The 22,937-nt window shown below is 52.2% G+C and overlaps 1 protein-coding gene across 8 annotated transcripts in view; it reads left to right on the forward strand.

Annotated features, from left to right (window-relative positions):
• The window catches only part of HDAC4 (histone deacetylase 4), a 287,523-nt gene that overhangs the window by 126,432 nt on the left and 138,154 nt on the right, over nucleotides 1-22,937 (forward strand). For 7 of the 8 annotated variants that reach the window (XM_086394178.1, XM_086394182.1, XM_086394186.1 and 4 more), the window contains one exon: nucleotides 21,014-21,085. In XM_086394178.1, the coding sequence (XP_086250304.1) occupies nucleotides 21,014-21,085 (72 nt within the window). Of the gene's footprint in view, nucleotides 1-21,013; nucleotides 21,086-22,937 lie in introns of those variants that run through there. The other variant, XM_086394184.1, reaches the window with a different exon arrangement.

Here is a 22,937-nt window from a genome sequence, read left to right on the forward strand (position 1 = left end):
GTGACGGCAGACCCCAGGCCCCCAGGTGGGCACTGCCACCCTGGGTGGAAAAGCGTGGCACAGCCTTCCGAGGAGACAGACCCTGCCTGGCCTGGAAACTACACTTCGTCTCTGGGGGAAATAAGTGGGGACAGAGGTGCCTACAGAGACCCAAGGGTCCTCCTGAGAAATGGTTGTTTATTCTCACCACCCTGTGGCCCTAGCGCCCACCTCCTCCTCTGCGGGGTTCGGAGTGGGCGTGTATTCTCGCCACCCTGTGGCCCCAGTGCCCACCTCCTCCTCTGCGGGGTTCGGAGTGGGTGTGTATTCTCGCCACCCTGTGGCCCCAGTGCCCACCTCCTCCTCTGCGGGGTTTGGAGTGGGCGTGTACAACTGCGCGGTGAGAGGGTCCTCTGTGGGCTGCGTGGAACGGAGAGCCTACATCACCCATAGGGCGTGTTCTCGGTGAGTCACGTGGTTGGCCATCGTGCAGTGCAGCGGACACCATGTCTCTCTGGCCAGGACAGAGCGTCCAGGCTGCTGAGTGACCTCCATGGAGCCCCACATTCTCACACTCCTTGTAAACACTGGAAAGCCAACCCAAGGAAACCCATTTCCTGCCCCCACGCTCTCTCAGAGCCCTCACAAGTGAAAATCACATTTGGAGATGCCTGTGCTTACATTTAAAACCTACACCTGATGTATCCTTCAGCGACGCTCCAGAGTTTCGGCTGAATGGACAGAGGCAGCTGCACCGGGGTGTCCTGGTTTCTTCCCCGGAGTCCCAGGGAGCCCTGCAGGAAGCTCAGCTGGGCAGATGGGAAAAGGGAGCCCTAGCTCCCCTTCCTAAAGGGGCTTCCCAGGTGGAAGCCACCTGCCAATGCAGGAGATGTGGGTTCGATCCCTGGGTCAGGAAGATTCCCTGGAGAAGGAAATGGCAACCCACTCCAGCATTCTTGCCTGGACAATTCCATGGACAGAGGAGCCTGGCGGGCTACAGCCCATGGGGTCACAAAGAGTCAGACAACTGGGCACAGCACAGGAGTGACCTCAGGCCCCGCTGAGTTGACTCCCCTCCTCCATGCCACCACCGGCTTCCCCGTTTGGATCAGTGAAGCGAGCCTTTCTCCTTCCCGGGCTATGCACCGCCATCTCGCCCTCACCCAGCCCTCCTCGGGGCCCTGGGCAGCATGAGGGATCCCGCCGCCTGGAGGTAGTGCCCAGCCGGGGGCCCGGTAACCCAGGCCAGGTCCCAGCTCCCCAGTCCCATCTCAGGGACAGAGCCCTTGCAGCGTTAGCCTCCCCCCTGCACGGGTGGTTGACGCCCTCTAAGCCCCCCTAGACGTGCTGACCCCAACGGCTGTCCTCTCCCGTGCCTGCCGAGAACGCACCCTCAGTGGTTCCTTGTGAGCGCTGTGGGTGGGGCCTTCCCCCCCGACTCCTGTCCCTGGCTCCCTGTCCTGCACAGTAGATCCACCGGCCTCACAGGACCACCTGGGAGTCGGGGCTGATGGTCACCCTGCCCAGGGGAGCCTTTCCTGGAGAATAGAGGATTCCAGAGCATCTCAGGGTGGACATCCGGACCTCCACTGAGCGAGGGCACCCCACCCACTGAGAGGGCCTCACTCTCCTCCTCGCCCGAGACACCAGCCGATGGAACAGAGGCCGGCGTAGCGCTGGAAACAGGCTGTCCAGTTGCTTCAGTGTGTCAGAGCAGGCCCCGAACTCTTCCTCCTGCACGGGAGGACTGGGGGTGTCCTCACGCGGCCCCCGCATTATCAGCTGGGCCCCCTGCACCTCTGCTGGGTGTGCCGAGCGCTGGGACCTCAGGACCCGGGCTCTCCACCTAGAAATGTGTGCACCGTGGGTTGTGGTCAAAGGGTGTCCCAGATGCTGTTTCAGGACGATGGTGCTGGCGAGAGAGTTTTCAGGGGATTAGCAGGAGGGAAGGACTCAGGGGAGGCCTGGGGTGTGTGGGGGGAGGGGGCCGGAACCGCAGCAGTGACCAGGCTGCCCGGTCTCCTGTGCCCTTCAGCCTCGCTCCCTTGCTTCGCTCACAGAGGCGGTGCACGCCCTTTGTTAGACGTGCCCCTGGCTGGTCGGTGCTCTTGCGTAGGTGCCCATTAGTAACCTCTGCTTTCCGGGTGGTGCTGGTGCGTGCTCGCTCAGTCGTGTCCAGCTCTCTGTGTCCTCATGGACTTTAGCCCTCCAGCCTTCTATGTCCATAGCCTTTTCCTGGCAAGCATGTTGGAGTGAAGTGCTGTTTCCTTCTGCAGGGGATCTTCCCACCCCAGGGAAGGAGCCCACGTCTCCCACCTCTCCCGCAGTGCAGGCGAGACTTCTCTCCCTCTGAGCCACGGGCCTTTGGTTGACCTTGCTGAATCCTAGTACCGTGACTGTCAGTTCTTTGTCATTTTCTACATGCTGATTGCAAGCAGTGACACTTCTGTGTTTCTGTTCCATTTTTCGTGTCTGCCTGTCTCTTTCCTGCCTCGGTGCGTTGGCCAGGAGCCCTGGTACTGCTTGAACAGTGGTCATTCTGCCTGGCTCCGGTCTCAGAGGAGAACTTCCAGGGTATCACTGTCGATATGATGTCGCTGTGGGTCTTGCTGGCTGGTTGGTTTTTCTAAGAGCCCATCGTCACATCGGTGTTGTGGCTGTCTGTTTCTGGTTTCATACGAGGTTAGTTTTTGTTAATTTCCTCATGAATGTATGCAGAATTATCAAATGCTTCTTTTCTCTCTATTGAGATGATATAAATTTTATTTTGTTAATGTGGTTAATTTTACTGATTAAAAATAAATTAAACCCACCTTTCATTTCTGAACTGAATTCACACTGACCAAAATATAGTATCCTTTTGTATGCTATTGGATTTGGTTTGCTAATAGTTTATGATTTTTGCTTTTGTCTTAGTGAATAAGTTTAACACGTAAAATTTTTTCCTGCCAATTTTTCATATCAGGGTAATGCTATCTCATGAAAAAGGTCAAGAATTGTTTCCTTTATCTTCTCTGAATGGCTTTGTGTCAGATTGGAAGTTTTCTTAACTGAAAGCTTGATAGAACTTTCAGGTGGAGTCATCTATGTCTGGAGTTTTCTTTCTGGGGAAGTTTTAAATTACAGATTTTATTTCTTTCAAAGTAACTGGACTATTGACGTCTTCTATTTCTTCTGATACCAGTTTTGGTAAGTTGTGGTTTTCAAGCAGCTTTCAGATTCTATCAGTATTTGCTTGGAGATTGTTTTAAGGCCCTCCTGGTTAGCCTTTTTCATATCCGTAGGAGCTATAGTAGAGTTCCTTCACTGTGACACTGCTGTTCTTTGGGGCCACTTAAGTCTTTGTTTTGAGGTGCTGTCCTGCACATTATAGGATATTTAGCAGCACATCTGGAATCTCCCCCAGCTTTCCAGGTGGCTCAGTGGGAAAGAACCCGCCTGCCAATGCAGGAGACTCGGGTTCAACCCTGGGGTCAGGAAGACCCCCTGGAGAAGGAAACGGCAACCCACTCAGCATTCTTGCCTGGGAAGTCCCATGGACAGAGGAGCCTGGCGGGCTCCACTCTGTGGGGTCGTAAAAGAGTCAGACACGACTTAGTGACTAAACACCAACAGCAACCACTGGCGTCTCCCAGGTGGGTGTCAGTGACGCCCCCGGTCCCAGCTGTGACAGTCAAAATCCTTTCATTGGTCTTACCACAGCTTTTTATATTCTATTAGTCTCTTTACAGAACCCATTTTTTTTTATTTAGTTGATCCTAAGTTATTTGTATCTCTTTTCTGTTTTATTAATGTTTACTCTTTATAATTTCCTTTCACTTTTCCTGAGTTCAACTTCCTGTTCTTTCATAAACCCTTGAGCTGACTCATTTGAAAAGACCCTGATGCTGGGAGGAATTGGGAGCAGGAGGAGAAGGGGGCGACAGAGGATGAGATGGCTGGATGGCATCACCGACTCGATGGACATGAGTTTGAGTGAACTCCAGGAGTTGGTGATGGACAGGGAGGCCTGGTGTGCTGCAGTTGATGGGGTGGCAAAGAGTCGGACACGACTGAGCGACTGATCTGAACTGAACTGGATGGACCCTAACACAGGCATTTAAAGGCTGATTTCTTCTCTCCACAGCTTCAGCTTTTTTCTTGTTGTCATTTAGGTTGCATGCTAAGTCGCTTCAGTCATATCCAACTCTTTGCGACGCTATGGACTGTAGCCCGCCAGGCTCCTCTGTCCTTGGGACTCCAGGAAGGAATGCTGGAGTGGGCTGAGACTAGGCTGAGACTCAAATGACCTGTTTCATCTTAAGTTGCACCTTGTGTTTTTTGGAGAAGTCAAATTTATCCGTCCTTCAAATATCCTTCAAATATTGACATTCTGAGTGTATTTTGTCCTAACCAAATTTCTTCCTATATGAATCCAACGGAAGAATGAGTAGCAGAAGATGTTTAGCAGTTTATCTGGGGAAATTAGTCAATTCAAAATGTAATTAATAATGAAATTGACCATTAAAGGGATTGTTAGAAGGTTTAGAGTTATCTGTCCAAAGAGACATTCTGGAGTTTTAATGCCAAGCTTATATGAGAGCAGATGTTCATTTTGAGAGGCCTCTGAAAGTACCAAGACTTTCCCCCTTTCCTCTCCAGCCCACTCCATGGAGATTTCCGTCTAATGTGTCTGATTGGTAATATGTCTGCATTCCATACCAATGGAATGGTAAAATTAGTACTATTAATGTTTTGAGATCCCACTGTTTCCAAGAACTCTTGATTGGGTAGAGATCTGGAGGTTGTATTTGAAATCTGAAGGATCTCAGGCCAGTTTTTTCATATTATCTGTTTCCTCATTTAGAGCAGGATTTATTTCATCCACACACCCATCCACCCATCCATCCATCCAGCCTCTACCAGTACTGAACTGATCATTGATTTAAGGTCATGGATTTAAAAAGAAACACCATCAAGATTTCGTCCCTGTTAGGAGCTCTCGATTTTGTGGCAGAGACAGCAGAGGGATCCAGTGATCTTAGGATGGAGGTGTTAGCAAGGAGCCTCCCACATCGGCACTCTCACCGCAAGCAGAGGACGCAGTGGGGTGAGGGCAGAGCTTTCGAGGGGAGCAGCCTTGCTCCTGCGTTGGGTGCTCTGATAGCAGCCTCATGCCACCCAGTGTCTCCTTTCCAACATGCGTTTCTCTTCTGAGTGTATTTTCCCAACAAAGGAATTTATAAAAGGCAATCCTAATTTTTTCCTTAGTCAGAACCATTAAAAAAGAAAATCCCACACAGAAAGCCCAACTGCTTCAGAAGCAAGTTCTGGAATTCAGTCTTGGATTTGTTTCTCTCTTGCCTAAAAGCGAAGAAGCCTCCGCAAGAGCCGCAGGAACCGTACCACACTTGCTGGCTTCCTGCTCTCTTCCCTGCCCTTCCTTTTGTGACGCTGGCTCTCTGGAAATCTGCTTCAAGCTCTAAAAAGCAGCTGGAACACACTTGAGTTGCTCAGCACAAACTACAAAGCTGTGGCATTGACTGTGCAAAACAGATGCTGTTTGCATTCAAATAAAAGACAAACATAATATTTGCATTAATAGAGAGCATTTGCAAAAGTCTTTGCATAAAGTGGTTTATCCTTTTCCAAGAGCTGGTTACTTTGTACTAATTTCCGAATGTAGCAGAGGATAAGCAATCTTTTGTTGATTATGTCTCACAAAGAGTTGCTCTTGCACAAGTGTAGCTGATTCCAGAGAAGGGCTCTCCAATATGCAAATACAGTGTCAAGTGGAACTCCGTATTGATTGCTGTCAGTCATGTTCTTGTAGCTTTTTGTGTTTAAAAGTTGGATTGATGAGCTATTACTGTGTTCTCAGTGCTACCAGACTCTGCTTCTGCAAAGAGTTTTGTAAAGAGTTACTCAGGCTGGGCCATGTCTCACTGGTTGCCTCCTCTTTGTGAGGAGAAGAAGCCAGACCGTGTGTGGAGCACTCTGGGGCCCAGCCAGTGCAGTTTCAAAGGTAGCTATCGTTAATTCTTATTTCATTAACAAGGGTAGATGACTAAAGATACAGAAATCCGAGCAAAGTACAGATGATGGTCCATCAGAGAGAAGGAGAGCCCAGAAATGTATATTTTTAAGTCCTGCACACCAGCTTGCTAAGTTGCTTCAGTCATATCTGACTTTTTGTGACCTCTGTGGACAGTAGCCTGCCATGCTCCTCTGTCAGTGGGATTTCCAAGGCAAAAATACTGGAGTGGATTCTCCTCCAGGAGTGGATGCTCCTTGGATTGCCATTTCCTTCTCCAGGAGATCTTCCTGACCCAGGGATTGAACCTGTGTCTCCTGCATTGGCAGGTGGGTTTTTTTTTAACCACTGAACCACCAGGAAATTATTCAAAAATGAGCTAAAATTTGGTCATTAGTTTCCTACCTTAACAGAGCGAAGAGGGGAAACCTGTTTATGTTGAGGATTTTCATCGTTTTTAAGAGGAAAGTAACTAGGTAATTGAGGCAGTGGTTTTGACACGCACACAGCTGCACTGAAGCAAAGGTTGAGGAAGCGGAATGACGCGTGAGGAAAGCCATCTTGGTAACTCTGTGACCTTCCTGTAGCTCAGTGGCCAGGCCTTATCTGTACACACTTACATGCTTAGTGGTCCATTTCCTCACCCTTGCTCCTAGCAGCATGCTCTTCCGCGCTGGAAGTGACTTTCTGAAATAAACCATCAGTGGTCATTTCAACAGGAGTTTGTTTGGGGTAAACTTTCTCAGTTTCTGCTTGTCAGAAAAATGTCCTTTTCTTTGTCTTGAATGATAGTTTAGCGGGGTATAGAACTGCGGGTGACTTGTATTTCACTCAGCTGTTTTAAGGCATATTTCTTGTCTCTTGGATCTTTTGGTTGAAATGTTAGCTCTGAGTCCGGTGTTTCTTCTTAGGTAATCTGAGAATTGTATAGAATTCTCTGGATGACTTAAACCTAACCCGGCTCAGAAGCCCAGAGGCTCCCGATTTTGTGTCTTAGTCAATTTGTCGTCGATTCTATGTCTTATTCACCTCTATGCATTGAGTGCTCATGGTAACCGTGTTTCCCAAAGCGTGAATCGGATTTTGCTACAGGTGCCCCTGTTAATTCAGATCATCAAGCAAGCAGCCCAGATTTGACCACTGTTATTTCCCAGTTCCTCTTTCCTGCAGTTGCATTAAAAGGTTTGCCAGTCTTTCTAATTGTCTGCGGTTACTTTAATGCTCCATCAGTCATAACTGAGTACCCACCTAACGGTGCTCATTTTCATTTCATTACAGATTGCCCTCATGCCTAAGCAGTCAGACATAATCTGTCTGTATAGGTATAAGAACCAAAGGAATTGGTTATAGATTAAGAAAGGCTCCTTTTTTTTGGTTTTGGTTTGGTGAAATTTCTGCAGATTTCCTTTGTCTCGTGATTCTATTTGTTGTTGGTAAATTAATACAGTGGAGGGCTACATACATGATTTCACATCTGTGTTGAATTTTGAGGGATAGGAAATGACTCTGTTCCAATGATTATAATATTTTATGAGAAAATGAAGATATGTCATTAGTTCAGTGCAATCCATCAAGGAGGTAAACTCTGGGGATAGAAATATGCCCCAGGCTCTTGCTTTGCTCCTCCTACTATGGGCGCCCAGGACGCTTGCTGGGCAGTGAGAGGTTCAGGCAGCTTAGCCAGGTGGAGCCTCTGGCCTCCCAGGCCAGGGGGCTGTTCATCCTGAAACTGAAATAGGCAGGCAGGGAGCAGGGCACAATATTTAAAACAATATCCATATCCATAGGGCATGACAAAAGCTGATTAGAGCCACGTAGGTCCGAGATGGTGGAAGATTTGACTTCCTGTAGACCTTTTCCAACAAAGGTCCGTCTAGTTAAGGCTGTGGTTTTTCCAGTGGTCATGTATGGATGTGAGAGTTGGACTGTGAAGAAGGCTGAGCGCCGAAGAATTGATGCTTTTGAACTGTGGTGTTGGAGAAGACTCTTGAGAGTCCCTTGGACTGCAAGGAGATCCAACCAGTCCATTCTGAAGGAGATCAGCCCTGGGATTTCTTTGGAAGGAATGATGCTAAAGCTGAAACTCCAGTCCTTTGGCCACCTCATGCGAAGAGTTGACTCATTGGAAAAGACTCTGATGCTGGGAGGCATTGGGGGCAGGAGGAGAAGGGGACGACAGAGGATGAGGTGGCTGGATGGCATCACTGACTCAATGGACGTGAGTCTCAGTGAACTCCAGGAGTTGGTGATGGACAGGGAGGCCTGGCGTGCTGCGATTCATGAGGTTGCAAAGAGTCGGACACGACTGAGCGACTGATCTGCACTGAACTGAGACCTTGAGCATCATTGTACGCTCATTGTGATACATCAGTCCAGTCAGCTCAGCCGCTCAGTCGTGTCCGACTCTTTGCAACCCCGTGAATCGCAGCACGCCAGGCCTCCCTGTCCATCACCAACTCCTGGAGTTTACCCAAACTTACATCAGCATATGCTAAATAATGCACAAATGTAAGCAACATGACCATGTAAGGCCAAAAAGTGGGTGGTGACCCAATTGCTGGAAATCCCCACCTCTTTTCCCAAAATAGTTTGAATAACTCCCTCACTCATCAGCCTATGAGATCACCCAGCCCATAAATTGCCCACCTCGTATTTCAGGGCCTCTTGCCTTCAGAGATGGCTCGCTCACTGTCTGCGAGGTGTGTTTCTAAATAAATTCACTTTCCTACCTAGAACTTTTGTCTCTCACTGAATTCTTCCTGTGAAAAGACATAAAAAACCCGAGCTTCATTAAGTCCAGAGACCACCTGTGTGATTTCACTTAAAAGGCAGTGAGTTCAAGTCCCAGCCTGGGGTGTGCGGTTTCCAAACCGAGGGCGAGTGAGCGTTCGCGGGTGACATGCCTTTAGAGCACCGTCTGCGTGGCCAGAGTGTGCGTGTCTGTGTTGAGGGGAGGAGGAGAGAAATGCTTTGTTCCTACTTTCTTCTTCTTTCAAAAATTAGTCCATGTGGAATACAGAAGATAGAGAGTATCATCTAAAAATTTGGATATCTCTCTGTTTTTAGAACTATGAAGCTTTCAAAATTTGGAAGGTTGTTTGAAACAGCCATTTTTAACATACTGCCGACTGGGAAGCAGTCTGGCACTTTCCAGTGTGGCTGGGGGCCACGTCTGTACTTGGGAGGAGCAGGGTGGGGGTGGCCGGCAGGGGCCCCTGGGCCTGGCCCAGGAGGGCTCCACAGGGCTCCGGGGCTCCAGGGGCAGAGCTGCCCTCCTATTCCGCTCCTTCCCTGTGCCTCTTGAGTTACGGCTAAATCTTCTGAGAACTAACCCGCCTGCTGGCGGGAGGGGCATGCCTGGCCCAGGGGCTGGGGTTTCCCAGGCAGCCTGCCCCGTGGGCCTGGGGTCACTCAGGGTGACCTGGGAGCCTCTTCTCATCCCTTCTGCCCTGCGGGGTGAGGACCGCCGCGTTGCCCATTTTACGGAGGTGGAAAGTGAGGTCAGGTCATTCGTGTGAGGTCAGGGGCACCCAGGAGCAGATCTGGGCCGGGCACCCGGTCTTGGTGAACCCAGCCAAGCCTCGGTGCCGCCCACCAGCGTGCCTGGGCTCCCCGGCAATCGCTCAGGCCACCCACGGAAGAGAAGGCAAAGGACAGAAATCCATATCCTGTCACCGACATCCGCACAGCTAGTGTCTAACAGCAAACTGCTGCTCCTGTCAGTAGCTCTATTTTTAGAAGGTTAAAATAGAACACAGTGGAGTGCAATCGCTGTATTTTTAGAAACTGAAGTTCGCGTTGTATAAAAATGGTTCTAAGAGGAATAATGATAAGGTTCAGTTCGTCTTGTTTCAGGAGAAGCTGCGCTCCGTAGAGTGGATCCATATTGTGTGTAACAAAATGTAATGGTGATTCTGCTGCTTGTACACCAGCTTTTCACAGGGCCTGCGAAAGCTAGCTTTACTGGAGGAAGGCGTGTGCTGGGGAGTTTTGAGTTAAATGATAATGATGACGTTCTCTTGCGTACATAATGATGCCATTCTCTTGCGTGCGTGGACACCTTTGAACGACCCGCAGCTAGTGCAGCGAGACAGCATCCTCTCGGCCACGAGGGGTTCACGTGCGGTTCAGAGCAGGTGACGGTGCAGCCACGGCTGCAGGAACCCTCCAGGGGACTGTGCCTCCGCAGGGGTGGCTGCACGTCCCCTCTTGTTTCTATAAACTTACCTTTTAGAAAATTAAGACAATGGAAATCATTAAAAAAAAAAACTACAAGCTGTATATTATTAGGTAGCACAAACATGAGAGAAAGGCAGACATCCTGAGAAGGTTCAAAGCCCGTGTTGCAGGCCTCCCCGTCCACTCCGCAGTGGCCCCTCAGCTGCACTTGTAAGTTGACTTGAGATGATCATGGCTGCAAAGGGGAGGCTGGCGCAGGTGCCGCGCCGGCGGAGGCGGCCCAGGTCCGGGCAGCTCCTGCAGCTGGTGCAGGAGCATGGTGCCTGGTGCCACTCCCATGCCAGTCCTCTGCTGCCTTCCTCGGGCCGTGACCTCCCAGCACAGGAGTCCGTGCCCCCAGAGCCTGCAGGGTTGCATCCCCCATGAACGCACTCCAAATGGCCGTTGTGGGTTTATTGTTCTGCGTTTGTGACTCACTTCTCACAAGCTGCTTATTAACAGGCACCTCTTTTCTGGCTTCCTGTTGCTTAACCACCAACACCTTCCAGCTAGTCTTTAACGCTCGGCGGTGTGGAAGGCGGGCTGGGCACCGGCTCATCCGTCCAGTGGTTTTCCTCGCTGACTCAGGGTTTCAGGAGATGCTTCGTCCCATCAGCTGCCGTGGGACTGGGCGTGCATTGGTTCTGCATGCAGACAGGGCCGCGCATGTCACAGAGGGGCAGGTGAAGTGGGAAGGGCATGTCATGTGCCTCGTCCTTCATTCACGTTCCTTTATTTACCCCTGGGTCAGTTTACATCCCCACTTGACACACGAGGAAACTGAGCCTGGATTGAAGCGACATGACCACTGACCACCCTCCGTGTTCGGGGGAAGCCTGGCCTGGCGGACCCCGAATCCCCCGGGGCCACGCATGCTCCAGGACGTGGCCTTGTCCCACGCAGAGGGCCGCTGTGTCCCAGTGAGGGGGTGGCCTCGGGGAGTTATGTCCATTAGGCTGCTCGGCAGTTCAGAGGTCGTTAGTCAGAAAGTAGGAAGCCTGCAGAATTCACGGAGGCGGGTTTGCCTGTGGCTTTTCAGAGGCGTGCGGGCTGGTCTGAGCAGCTGGAGGAAGCCTGCTTATCGACAGGTGGGCCTCAGAGCTGTGTTACTTTTTGCCGTTCTTCTTAAGTCACGGAGATTCAGGTTCACCGTATGCGCCTGCTCGGGCCCCTGTGGACCTTCTGTCGTCTATGATTTCTTACTCGGACTCCGAGAATCTGCACATTCTGCCTCCGAGGTCATTTCCCTTGTCTGCCTCCGGAGCTCTAGCAAGCAGCTTTGGAATGACTCACCCAATCGCGTCCTCCCCGCAGGGCAGATGGACATCCTCCCCAGAGCAGAGACGGATCTGTTTTCAAAGGCGGGCTTAGGATATTCTCTCCTGATTTTCTAAATCACTTATTAACGGTTGAGCTGGGCCAGGCTGTGGGGACAGCTGAGAGCTGTGGGCTCCACCTGGGGAGGCTGCGGAGGGGCAGACGGTCCCTGGAGGACCGTCGTCCGAAAGGCGGGCTGGGAAACTCCCTCCAGGAAACGCGGCCCTGGGTCAGGGAGGACAGAGCCGGCCTTTGTCTGGCCTCCAGGGCTCCAGCACTGCCCACCCGCGAAGCATCCCTCCCCGGCCTTCCCTCCTTCCCCTCCTGCAGCTCCAGCTGGATGTGAACCCCGGGGATGTGACAGCGTGTGCTCCACTGCCGGCAGCTCGGTGGTCCAGGCCCCTCCTGGAAGCTCGTGATCATGCTCACTGCATGTCCTTCCTCATGACCCGGCTTTCTGGTCTGTGGGTCATGTCTCACATAGGTGAGGGCCAGTCCACCCTGACCAGGGCTGAGGTCAGCCTGACATCAGCTGGGGTCTGTGTCCCATGCGTCTCAGGAGCCCAGGATCCAATCACCTTGCAAAGTGGTCACAGCCTCAGAGTTGAGAGTTACACTTTAGTCCGCAAGGATTTTTAGGACTTCAAGTCGGGGAAACAGCATCTCAGTAGCCCTGAGAGAGCTGCTCTGAGGAGGCAAGGGGAGGAGCCAGGTTATGTAGAAGTTTTACAACAAAGGGCAGGTGGTCTGAACATCACGAGGTCATTGTTAAGTAAAGGAAACCAGATAACCCAGTTTCAGGGATTTAGTGCTTTTCTACGGGAAGATGGGAGAGTCTGGGCTCACTGAAATCACTCCTTTCGCATGTACCCCAGCTCTCTGGGGCCAGCATCCCGAGCTCCTGGGTGCTTGCCTGCAGGGCGTGGCTGCAGCCCGGTGGCTGCCGCGTTGCAGGTATTGTTCTCCTTCCTGAGTGCCCTCAGGACTCAGAAATTCACTTTTGGAGGGCCGGAATCGCTGATGACCATGGCATCCGTGTTTACTGATACAGCAGGAAATACCCATTTCTTGACCCCTTCGCTGAGTTGAATGTGTGTTTGGAGGGTACGCTTGCCTGCACAGCTGCTGCTGCTAAGTCACTTTAGTCGTGTCCGACTCTGTGTGACCCCATAGACGGCAGCCCACCAGGCTCCCCCGTCCCTGGGATTCTCCAGGCAAGAACACTGGAGTGGGTTGCCATTTCCTTCTCCAATGCATGAAAGTGAAAAAGGAAAGTGAAGTCGCTCAGTTTTGTCCGACTCTGTGCGACCCCATAGACGGCAGCCCACCAGGCTCCCCCGTCCCTGGGATTCTCCAGGCAAGAACACTGGTGGGGGTTGCCATTGCCTTCTCCAATGCATGAAAGTGAAGTCGCTCAGTCGTGTCTGACCCTCAGCGACCCCGTGGACTGCAGCCTACCAAGCTCCTCCGTCCCTGGGATTCTCCAGGCAAGAACACTGGCGTGGGGTGCCATCGCCTTCTCCGGCCTGCACAGCTAGGGGCTGGTAATCGCTGGAGATGGTTAGGAATGCTCTTGAGAGAACTGGTTAGACTGATGCGCCGGCCTCTGTGAAGTGAGGACAGACGCTACTGAACAGGAAGCACGGACTTGTGTTGGTGCCTCTCGGAAACTCTTACTGTGAAGAATTCCAGGAAAAAAAGATGAGCTTTAGTTGGTGCAGCGAGAGCCCCCTGTGCCCATCAAAACCCCAGGCTTTCTGAGCATTCCCACTTCATCAGGCCCCCGTCCCCAAGCTTTATCTCCTGGGGAATTTAAAACAAATCCCAAATGTCACAGCACTTTCCCAGAGACACTTTGGTGTGTGTTTCTAGCAGGTGGAATCCCCTTATCACACTCAACAAAATGAATAATAATTCCCAAATATCACCTTACACCCAAGCTGTGGCCCACTTGGCTCCTTGTGTTTGTCGCTTTTTCAGGTCGAGGTGCAGACCTGGGCCTGAGCCCTGAGCTGCCGTCCCTAGCCTGCAGTGGCCTGCCCACCACCCTGGGGAGCCGGGGCATTTGACCTGCCGTCCTCTCCTTCCCGCCTGCCGGATCGGAGCCTCCTGGTGGCCCTGACTGAACCTGTTCCTTTCAATGCGTATTTACTATAATCTGGTAGCTAGCTGGAGGAGATTTGATTTTCAGAGGAAGGGCAAGAAAACCTCATAGATCAGCCTTGACCTTTGTGAAGTTTGCCTGCTTTTTCTGCGGGAAAAATACTGCTCTAGAGGAAAAAGGTCCCGCTTCTGTTTTTATTTTCTCTTAATAAATATCCGCAAACGGTATTGGCCGTGCCTCAGGAATTCATAACACTTAGCTCATTAAAGTTTAATTCACATTAATGGGCACACACAAGCTTTATTATAGAACTGGGCTATTCTTCCACAACTTGCATGATGAGGACAAGAAGCATCTAATGGCTCGGGATGCTGTTGGCTCTTAGCAGAGCTCGCGGGGGAGGCGCCCGCCTGGCCGTCCTCAGTTTATGGAGCCTGGAGCGGGGCTGGTATCAGCTGGGTGGGGGCCCCGTGGGACGTGGACTGGGAGGGAGAGGGGTGCCCGAGGGCCTGTTGGCAAAGAAGGCAGGGAGCGGAGAGCCTGGAGGCCAGGATAGGAGGGGCCAAGTCCTGCCCGAGCAGGCATTAGAGACCCCTCCATGTCAGGCGAAGGGGCCTGGGGGGAGGAAAGTGTGTTCTCACCTCATGAGCCGTTTGTGGCTGTGACATCTCAGTCTACTGAGCCACCTTCCGTGGTGTGAATGAGCAAGAGGGTCAGGCTCCCAGTGAGAGGGTGCCACAGTCCATGGGTCAGGGGCAGGGCACGCTGGTGTCCTGTGACACCCACCCGCTCCGCACAGACTTGTACATCACAGGAGGGGCTGAGCAGCCCCCGGGCCAGGGCGGGGGTCAGCAGGTGAGCCTGGCCCGCAGACCCCGGCCTGTGCGCCCACCCTCCCGCCCAGGCCGGTCCCTTCCGTCCTCACTGGGGCTCGGTCAGCAAGCTTCTGACCAGATACAAGGACTGCCTGCTGGTTTTGTCCTCTTATAAAGCGGGACCGATTTTTATAAAGCTCTCTTCTGTCAAGTTGAAAGCACCACACACACAGCAACGCACGCATCCTGGAGCGTGTGCTCACCAACGCACACATCCCCACCGCAGGAGCCTGTCTTTTCTCCTCGAGTCCGTCTGGAAGGACCCGGGGTGTCTGTCCAGGAGGATCGGCCCTCGTGGTGGCCCCACACCCAGGGCACTGAGCGCCTTCCCTCAGACAGCCCCAGTCCACCAGGCCCGGCCCACGTGTGGCTCCAGATCTGGAAGCCTTCTCCTCGGCTGAGGCCCCACGTCCAGGAATCGGGGCCACCTCACCCTCGGACCCTCATTGCAGACGTGTGCCCGGGAGCCTTCAGTATCCAGGCGGCAGAGGGAAACCCCAAACTCAGACACATGCTGGGAAGGAACCCCCTTTCCTTTGCAGACCTTCTAGCAAGTTCCCTGTAATACCAAGTTCACGGGGAGGGAGGGGAAAGGGGGGACTAAGACCATCATTCTTACTGAGATGTACCAGCTTCTCACCAGGCTCTGGAGCCCTGGAGGTACAGAAGTAACTCGCACGCTGACCTTCTGGGAGCGTGCGTCCAAGAGACGCAGACCGACGGCCGGCCTCCCGCCCGCCCCGCTGAGCCCCAGCCAGGGTTCCGGCCTGGCCCTGCCGCCCTGCACCCGCTCCTGCCTCCTCCCGGGGGTCCCACGACCGGGCTCCCCTGGGTCCCTGTGTTCCTGCCGCCTCCTCAGGAGCAGGTCCACTCTTCCTAGCTCCTGGGTAGTGTGGGGAGGAGAGCTTGGGCCCTTTTGACACGTGTGGGCAGCTCATCGTGGCTTTCTTCCAATGAGCACTGTGTGGAAGGGGAACGAGCGAGCACCCCCACTGTGGAGAGGCCTGGGGGACGGGCGTCCACCCGGCTGGTCAGCGCCAGCACGGTTCAGTCCCTGGTCCAGGAGCTCAGACCCCACGTGCCTTGTGGCATGGCCAAAAAATAAAGATGAATAAAACAGCAATAAGGATAATAAAACAATTCCAAAAATTAAAAAAACGAACCGGGTGACAGGCAGCCTTGTCTTCCCCACTTCATGTTGGAGACCTGCATTGAAAAAGCCCCACTGAGCGCCTTTCAGAATAGTACCTGTTCCTGTTCTTTTCCGTACATGACAACAGAGCAAGTGTGGAACTAAGGCAGAAACACGAGGTGGGGTTGCCAATGCTTTGGAATCGAAAGTAGAACAGATTTCAGACCTCACTCAAATTCCATCTATCTGTATGACTTCGGCCTTTCCTTTTGTCTCAGAACTCACTGGACCTGACCAAGTCCATTTATGCCAGAAATGCAAGTTGGTTAGACACAAGAAAAGGAAATTATCAGATGAAAAGGGAAATTATTTAACTGTATGAATTGATACAGAAAAGTTTAATAAAGTTAAGCACACACACATGATTTTAAAGTAGTCTTTGCAAAGTAGAAATAGAAGGGAACTTTTCTTAAACTAATAAACTTATGTCAGAAACCGACAACAAATGTTATACTTGCTGGTGAAATAGGTGCAAACATTCCCAGTAAGATGGCAAGCCAGACAATGGTGTTCCCTTTCACTGTTTCTGTTCAATCAGATCAGATCATATCAGTCACTCAGTCGTGTCCGACTCTTTGCGACCCCATGAATGGCAGCACGCCAGGCCTCCCTGTCCATCACCAACTCCCGGAGTTCACTCAGACTCATGTCCATCGAGTTAGTGATGCCATCCAGCCATCTCATCCTCTGTCGTCCCCTTCTCCTCTTGACCCCAATCCCTCCCAGCATCAGAGTCTTTTCCAATGAGTCAACTCTTCGCATGAGGTGGCCAAAGGACTGGAGTTTCAGCTTTAGCATCATTCCTTCCAAAGAAATCCCAGGGCTGATCTCCTTCAGAATGGACTGGTTGGGTCTCCTTGCAGTCCAAGGGACTCTCAAGAGTCTTCTCCAACACCACAGTTCAAAAGCATCAATTCTTCGGCGCTCAGCCTTCTTCACAGCCCAACTCTCACATCCATACACGACCACAGGAAAAACCATAGCCTTGACTAGACGAACCCTTTGTTGGCAAAGTAATGTCTCTGCTTTTGAATATGCTATCTAGGTTGTTCATAACTTTCCTTCCAAGGAGTAAGCGTCTTTTAATTTCATGGCTGCAGTCACCATCTGCAGTGATTTTGGAGCCCAGAAAAATAAAATCTGACACTGTTTCCACTGTTTTCCATCTATTTCCCATGAAGTGATGGGACTGGATGCCATGATCTTCGTTTTCTGAATGTTGAGCTTTAAGCCAACTTTTTCACTCTCCACTTTCACTTTCATCAAGAGGCTTTTGAGTTCCTCTTCACTTTCTGCCATAAGGGTGGTGTCATCTGCATATCTGAGGTTCTTGATATTTCTCCCGGCATTCTTGATTCCAGCTTGTGTTTCTTCCAGCCCAGCGTTTCCCATGATTTTCTCTGCATATAAGTTAAATAAGCAGGGTGACAATATACAGCCTTGACGAACTCCTTTTCCTATTTGGAACCAGTCTGTTTTTCCATGTCCAGTTCTAACTGTTGCTTCCTGACCTGCATACAAATTTCTCAAGAGGCAGATCAGGTGGTCTGGTATTCCCATCTCTTTCAGAATTTTCCACGGTTTATTGTGATCCACACAGTCAACGGCTTTGGCATAGTCAATAAAGCAGAAATAGATGTTTTTCTGGAACTCTCTTGCTTTTTCCATGATCCAGCGGATATTGGCAATTTGATCTCTGGTTCCTCTGCCTTTTCTAAAACCAGCTTGAACATCTGGAAGTTCACGGTTCACATATTGCTGAAGCCTGGCTTGGAGAATTTTGAGCATTACTTTATTAGCATGTGAGATGAGTGCAATTGTGCAGTAGTATGAGCATTCTTTGGCATTGCCTTTCTTTGGGATTGGAATGAAAACTGACCTTTTCCAGTCCTGTGGCCACTGCTGAGTTTTCCAAATTGTAGCATATTGAGTGCTACACTCAATATGCCAGAATACATTCTGTTCAATAATGTACCCTAAGTCTGAGCTGTAGAATAAGGTGAGAAAAAGGGAGACGACAGAGAATGAGATGGTTGGATGGCATCACTGATTCGATGGACATGAGTTTGGGTAAGCTCGTACTGCAGTCCATGGGGCCACAAAGAGTCAGACATGACTGAGCAACTGAGCTGAACTGAACAGCTTTGTTTTGTGAGCCCTGAGACCAGGACCTGGATTTGTGAGGTCACCGATGTGACACAGAGTGACGTCCCCGGGGCTGATGTCCGTGCCTGACACAGTCGTGTGCCTGCTGAGCTTGCCTGCCTGCTCGGGGCCCTGCCGCCCCCGTCCGTGGACCCGATGCATCTGCCCTCTGTGTCCGGGTCTGAATCCCCCAGGGGCTCGAGGGGGCCCTGCACGCCTCCGTGTTCTCAGTCTGGGTCGTCACCCTGTGACCTTAGGAGTCCTGACCTTAGGAGTCCTCCTCTCATGCCCGGGCCGCACGCCCTGAACTGGCAGCCTCAGGCTCCCTGAGCCGCCAGCAGGCGGGGAGAGGAGGCCTGGCGCTTGTGTGTCCTCCCGTGGCCTCATCTCCCAGTGCCCAGTCCCGCCTTGATTCAGGTCCTGCCCCCTGCCATCCTGTCTGCTGCCTTCTGCGAGGAGACCTCTCACGTCTGGGCCTCTGACATCCCCCTTTTGGAGTGAGGAGCATGGAGTTTGCTGGTGGCATTGGGCTGATGGGGTGGTCTGTGGAGGAGCGGGGAGATGTGGGCCGTGTGCCCGGCACCGTGGGCTCTCCCAGCTTCCCGGCTCCACACTGCGGGCGTCGAAGCTGGGCTCCAGCCGCCGATGGCCCCTCTGCGGAGTCAGCTGTCAGAGGGTTTCATGCGGAGACACCTCCCAAGAGGCAGGACGCCTCCTCCGCCCTCACACTGAGGCGGGATAGTCTTCCCGCGCAGCTTTCCTGCCTGACCTCACTCGGCAGGGCTGGGAGGATGTCCACGTAGGGCTCGGATTTGCAGCGTGTGAAGCACAAGCCGGCCCAGCCCGAGAACGGAGCCCAGCGGTTCCCTTCCCTGGCCTGGGCGGGCAGGCCAAACATCGGCTCGTGTGTGGGGTCCGTCATGCCGTGAGCAGAGAGCTCCAGGCCCACAACGCCGCAGAGGCCTCCCTGCTTCCTCAGGAGACGCTGTGGGGTCTCCTCAGGGTCATGGTGTTTGTCCTTGGATTTTGACTGTCTCCAAAGACACACCAGGGTCACGGAATCATGCAGTCGAAGGCCACGAGGTGACGTCCATTTGGGGTGAAAAGCAACGCTTTAGGATGAAGTTGGTAGGCCTGCTCTTATCCTACTTGCTTTCGTCCCAGTTTGTAAGCTGGCCCGAGGGAGCTGACGGCTGCTCTGGGAAACCAGTGATTTCCCGCGAAAGTCAGTAGCGAGAGTGACCACATGCCAGCGTCTGATGACGCCCTTGTACTGCGGGCATTCACACCCATCGTTGAGGCTAATTTTACATGCCAAGTGTGATTCCTGGAAGTCTTCCCGGTGTTTCCTTCTCATCCGTGGGAGAATGTGGTCTGATGGCAGCCTGTGCCGAGTGAAAGGCACGTGTGGTTCCGGTTCTGCCATCGTTGTGGTCAGAACACAGTCGAAAGGTAAACTCGTCAGAAATGGTCCCTTCAGCTCTGGGAGCCTGGCCCGGGGTTTTCCTGGGAGCGGGTCTGCGAGTCTTGGTTTCCTCACCTGTCCCAGGAGCGGGAGCAGCCTGGGTGCGCTCGGCGGGGCCTCGGGGGCTGTGGCTCAGTGGCCCTGGGCCCCGGCGCTGTGTCTGGGAAGGCGGTGAGCAGCTCCTCTGTGTGTGCTGCCCTACCACTCGCGGTCGCTCCAGAAACGCTCCATGGCTGTCAGCTGGCTGTTGGCCTCGGCCAGACGCCCGCAGGCCAGAAACTGGTGTTTGCTCTATTGGAGATCCGAGCTGTTTGGGTTGTTGTGCACAGGGTCTTTTCTTTTTCTGATTCCCCAAATCAAAATAGAACCCGTCTCCTTTAAAAGTGAGAAGGACCACCTCCCAGAATATTGGAAATAAAAGCAAAAATAAACAAATGGGACTTAATTAACCTTAAAAGCTTCTGCACATCAAAGGAAACTATTAGCAAGGTGAAAAGACAGCCTTCAGAATGGGAGAAAATAATAGCAAATGAAGCAACTGACAAATAACTAATCTCAAAAATATACAAGCAACTCCTACAGCTCAACTCCAGAAAAATGAATGACCCAATCAAAAAATGGGCCAAAGAACTAAATAGACATTTCTCCAAAGAAGACATACAGAGGGCTAACAAACACATGAAAAGATGCTCAACATCACTCATTATCAGAGAAATGCAAATCAAAACCACTATGAGGTACCATTTCACACCAGTCAGAATGGCTGCGATCCAAAAGTCTACAAATAATAAATGCTGGAGAGGGTGTGGAGAAAAGGGAACCCTCTAACGCTGTTGGTGGGAATGCAAACTAGTACAGCCACTATGGAGAACAGTATGGAGATTCCTTAAAAAACTGGAAATAGAACTGCCTTATGATCCAGCAATCCCACTGTTGGGCATACACACTGAGGAAACCAGAAGGGAAAGAGACACGTGTACCCCAGTGTTCATCGCAGCACTGTTTATAATAGCCAGGACTTGGAAGCAACCTAGATGTCCATCAGCAGATGAATGGATAAGAAAGCTATGGTACATATACACAATGGAGTATTACTCAGCAATTAAAAAGAAAACATTTGAATCAGTTCTAATGAGGTGGATGAAACTGGAGCCTATTATACAGAGTGAAGTAAGCCAGAAGGTAAAACACCAATACAGTATAATAACGCATATATATGGAATTTAGAAAGATGGTAACAATAACCCTGTGTACGAGACAGCAAAAGAGACACTGATGTATAGAACAGTCTTATGGACTCTGTGGGAGAGGGAGAGGGTGGGAAGATTTGGGAGAATGGCATTGAAACATGTAAAATATCATGTATGAAACGAGTTGCCAGTCCAGGTTCGATGCACGATACTGGATGCTTGGGGCTAGTGCACCGGGACGACCCAGAGGGATGGTATGAGGAGGGAGGAGGGAGGAGGGTTCAGGATGGGGAACACATGTATATCTGTGGCGGATTCATTTTGATATTTGGCAAAACTAATACAATTATGTAATTATGTAAAGTTTAAAAATAAAATTAAAAAAAAATAAAAGTGAGAAGGACACATGCATTTCCATTGTCTGCAAGGAAGTGCTCCTTGCAGACTCCACGTGTGAAATACTTTCACTGAATCACGAGCAGTTTCTGAAGCCAAATGCTTTCTCTGTCCTCCAGATGGACTTTCTGGCCGAGACCAGCCGGTGGAGCTGCTCAACCCTGCCCGCGTGAACCACATGCCCAGCACCGGTGAGTCCACTCCCCCAGCCATGCTGGACACTAGATGCCCCCAAAGGGGTGTCTGGGGCTCCACTGTCCGGGGGGTCTGTGGAGAGAAAGGGGTGGGGTCTCAGGTCCAAGGAGGTCACATGCTCTTTCCTAGGGTAAGATAGGGCGACGGTTTTGGATATGAAATGGGCGCGGCTTAATGCTGCTTAAGTGGCAGAGAATTCCGGGTCCTCTGTGTCCTGAGCTCCGACAGGGTGTGTTCTTCCCAAAGGTGAGAACTGCTCGTGTGGGGTCTAACTCCAGGCCTCAAAGGAAGGAGCCCTACTCTGGAGCTGGGACACCGCCATGCAGGTCTCACTGGATCCAGGGCTCCAGGCTCCTGGGGAAAGTGTCATTGATGTTTCTCGAATCAGCTTTCCTTCTTTCATTAGCAAAAAGCGTCGGCTGTGGTTAGGAATTTCTCATTCCGTGTACGCTATTTCTGCATGCCATGCCCTGGGCAGTGTTTTCCTAATCTACACGGCTGTGGAAGCTTTTCTTTCTCCTTCTAGTAAAATGCTTACCCTCCATCTGGTATCCTCCGGGATTTCAGCTCAGAGAGTGGATCCGTTCCTCTAGGGCTCCTTGGCCTTACTGAGAATAAAACCGACCCGAGAAGGCCTGGGGTGGGTGCAGGGAGCCACTGTCAGCGTTTTGAGGTCCGCACTGCTGGGCCTGGCTTGGCCGTGTCCTGAAGGCAGGGCCCCTGTCTCTGTGGTTTGCGCTCCGTGGCACCTCCTGGATGCCAGCCTGCCTGCACCCACCGTGCCTGCTGTCTGCGTGTGCAGGGCCGGCTGGGACAAGGAGGGGCACGCGGACCCCCGCCTCTGCCCCGGCCCCCGGCCACACCGCCTGTGGCTGCACCTTCCCCATCCAGCTAGAAAGAAGTCGCGGCTGAGCTGGAAGCGTCAAAGGAGAGACTCCTTTCTTCACTAGCGACTCTCAGAGGCCCGCTGAGCGCCGTCTCTGGCATCGCCCCAGACACGCAGCTCGGGTGTCTGCGGTGTTCCTCGAAGGTGCCGTGGCCCCAGGCTGGCGTCCACCTGCCCAGCAGGGTTACGTTCACCCAGGATGGCGGGGGGTGAGGGGAGGGCTGAAACTAGCAGCTGGCGATGCTCCTCTGTGCTGTCTGACCCCCACAGAGTCAGAGGTCCGCTTTCCCTTTCCCTGAGTCCCTCTGGCCAGGGCAGCTTTGGTTTAAACACTGAGTCCTTGTGTAGCTCAGGCCTCTCCAGGCAGTCTCCTGATGCTTGCCCAGGTGTGGGTGGAGGGGGTTTCAGTAGCTTGATAGACTGTGAAAAGGTGGTTCCCAAGTGAGCCAGGAAGTGGGTGGCTTCCCGTTCGCCTCCCAGCTTGAGAAGCATGTCCTGCTGGTGGAGACTTCGTGCGGGCCTCCCAGCTCTGTGTACGAACACTGACCGCAGTTCTGGAGGGGGGTGCGGGGGGGAGGCCTGGAATCCTGGTGACCCATGGACTGGGTGGCTTCAAGCAAGCCGCCCAGTGTCTTGATTTCAGTCCTGGATGGGATAATCACGTCGTCTCTGCAGGATTCTCAGACCAAGCCTGTGCCTGTTCGTGGTGGTCCCTGGGTAGGCGTCAGGCGGCCAGACGCTGGAGATGGCGTGGACAGGGCCGTGGCCGTGCCGGCTCTGATCCCAGCACAGCCCTTGTTGTCTGCTACCCCCCTTCTCTCTATTTTGGGGAAGCCCCCCACTTCAGAGATGGCATGTCGGGGAGGGGGCCCCAGGACACAGGAGCCAGTAGCCCCGCACCTCCAGATTCCATTGGTCAGAGTCAGAGGATGACGCTGCACTTGCCGGTGACCCCACGAGTC

The sequence above is a fragment of the Bos grunniens genome, chromosome 3, assembly GCF_055505025.1.
Source record: "Bos grunniens cultivar Pamir isolate PY7600 chromosome 3, Bosgru_T2T1.0, whole genome shotgun sequence".
NCBI lineage: Eukaryota > Metazoa > Chordata > Mammalia > Artiodactyla > Bovidae > Bos > Bos grunniens.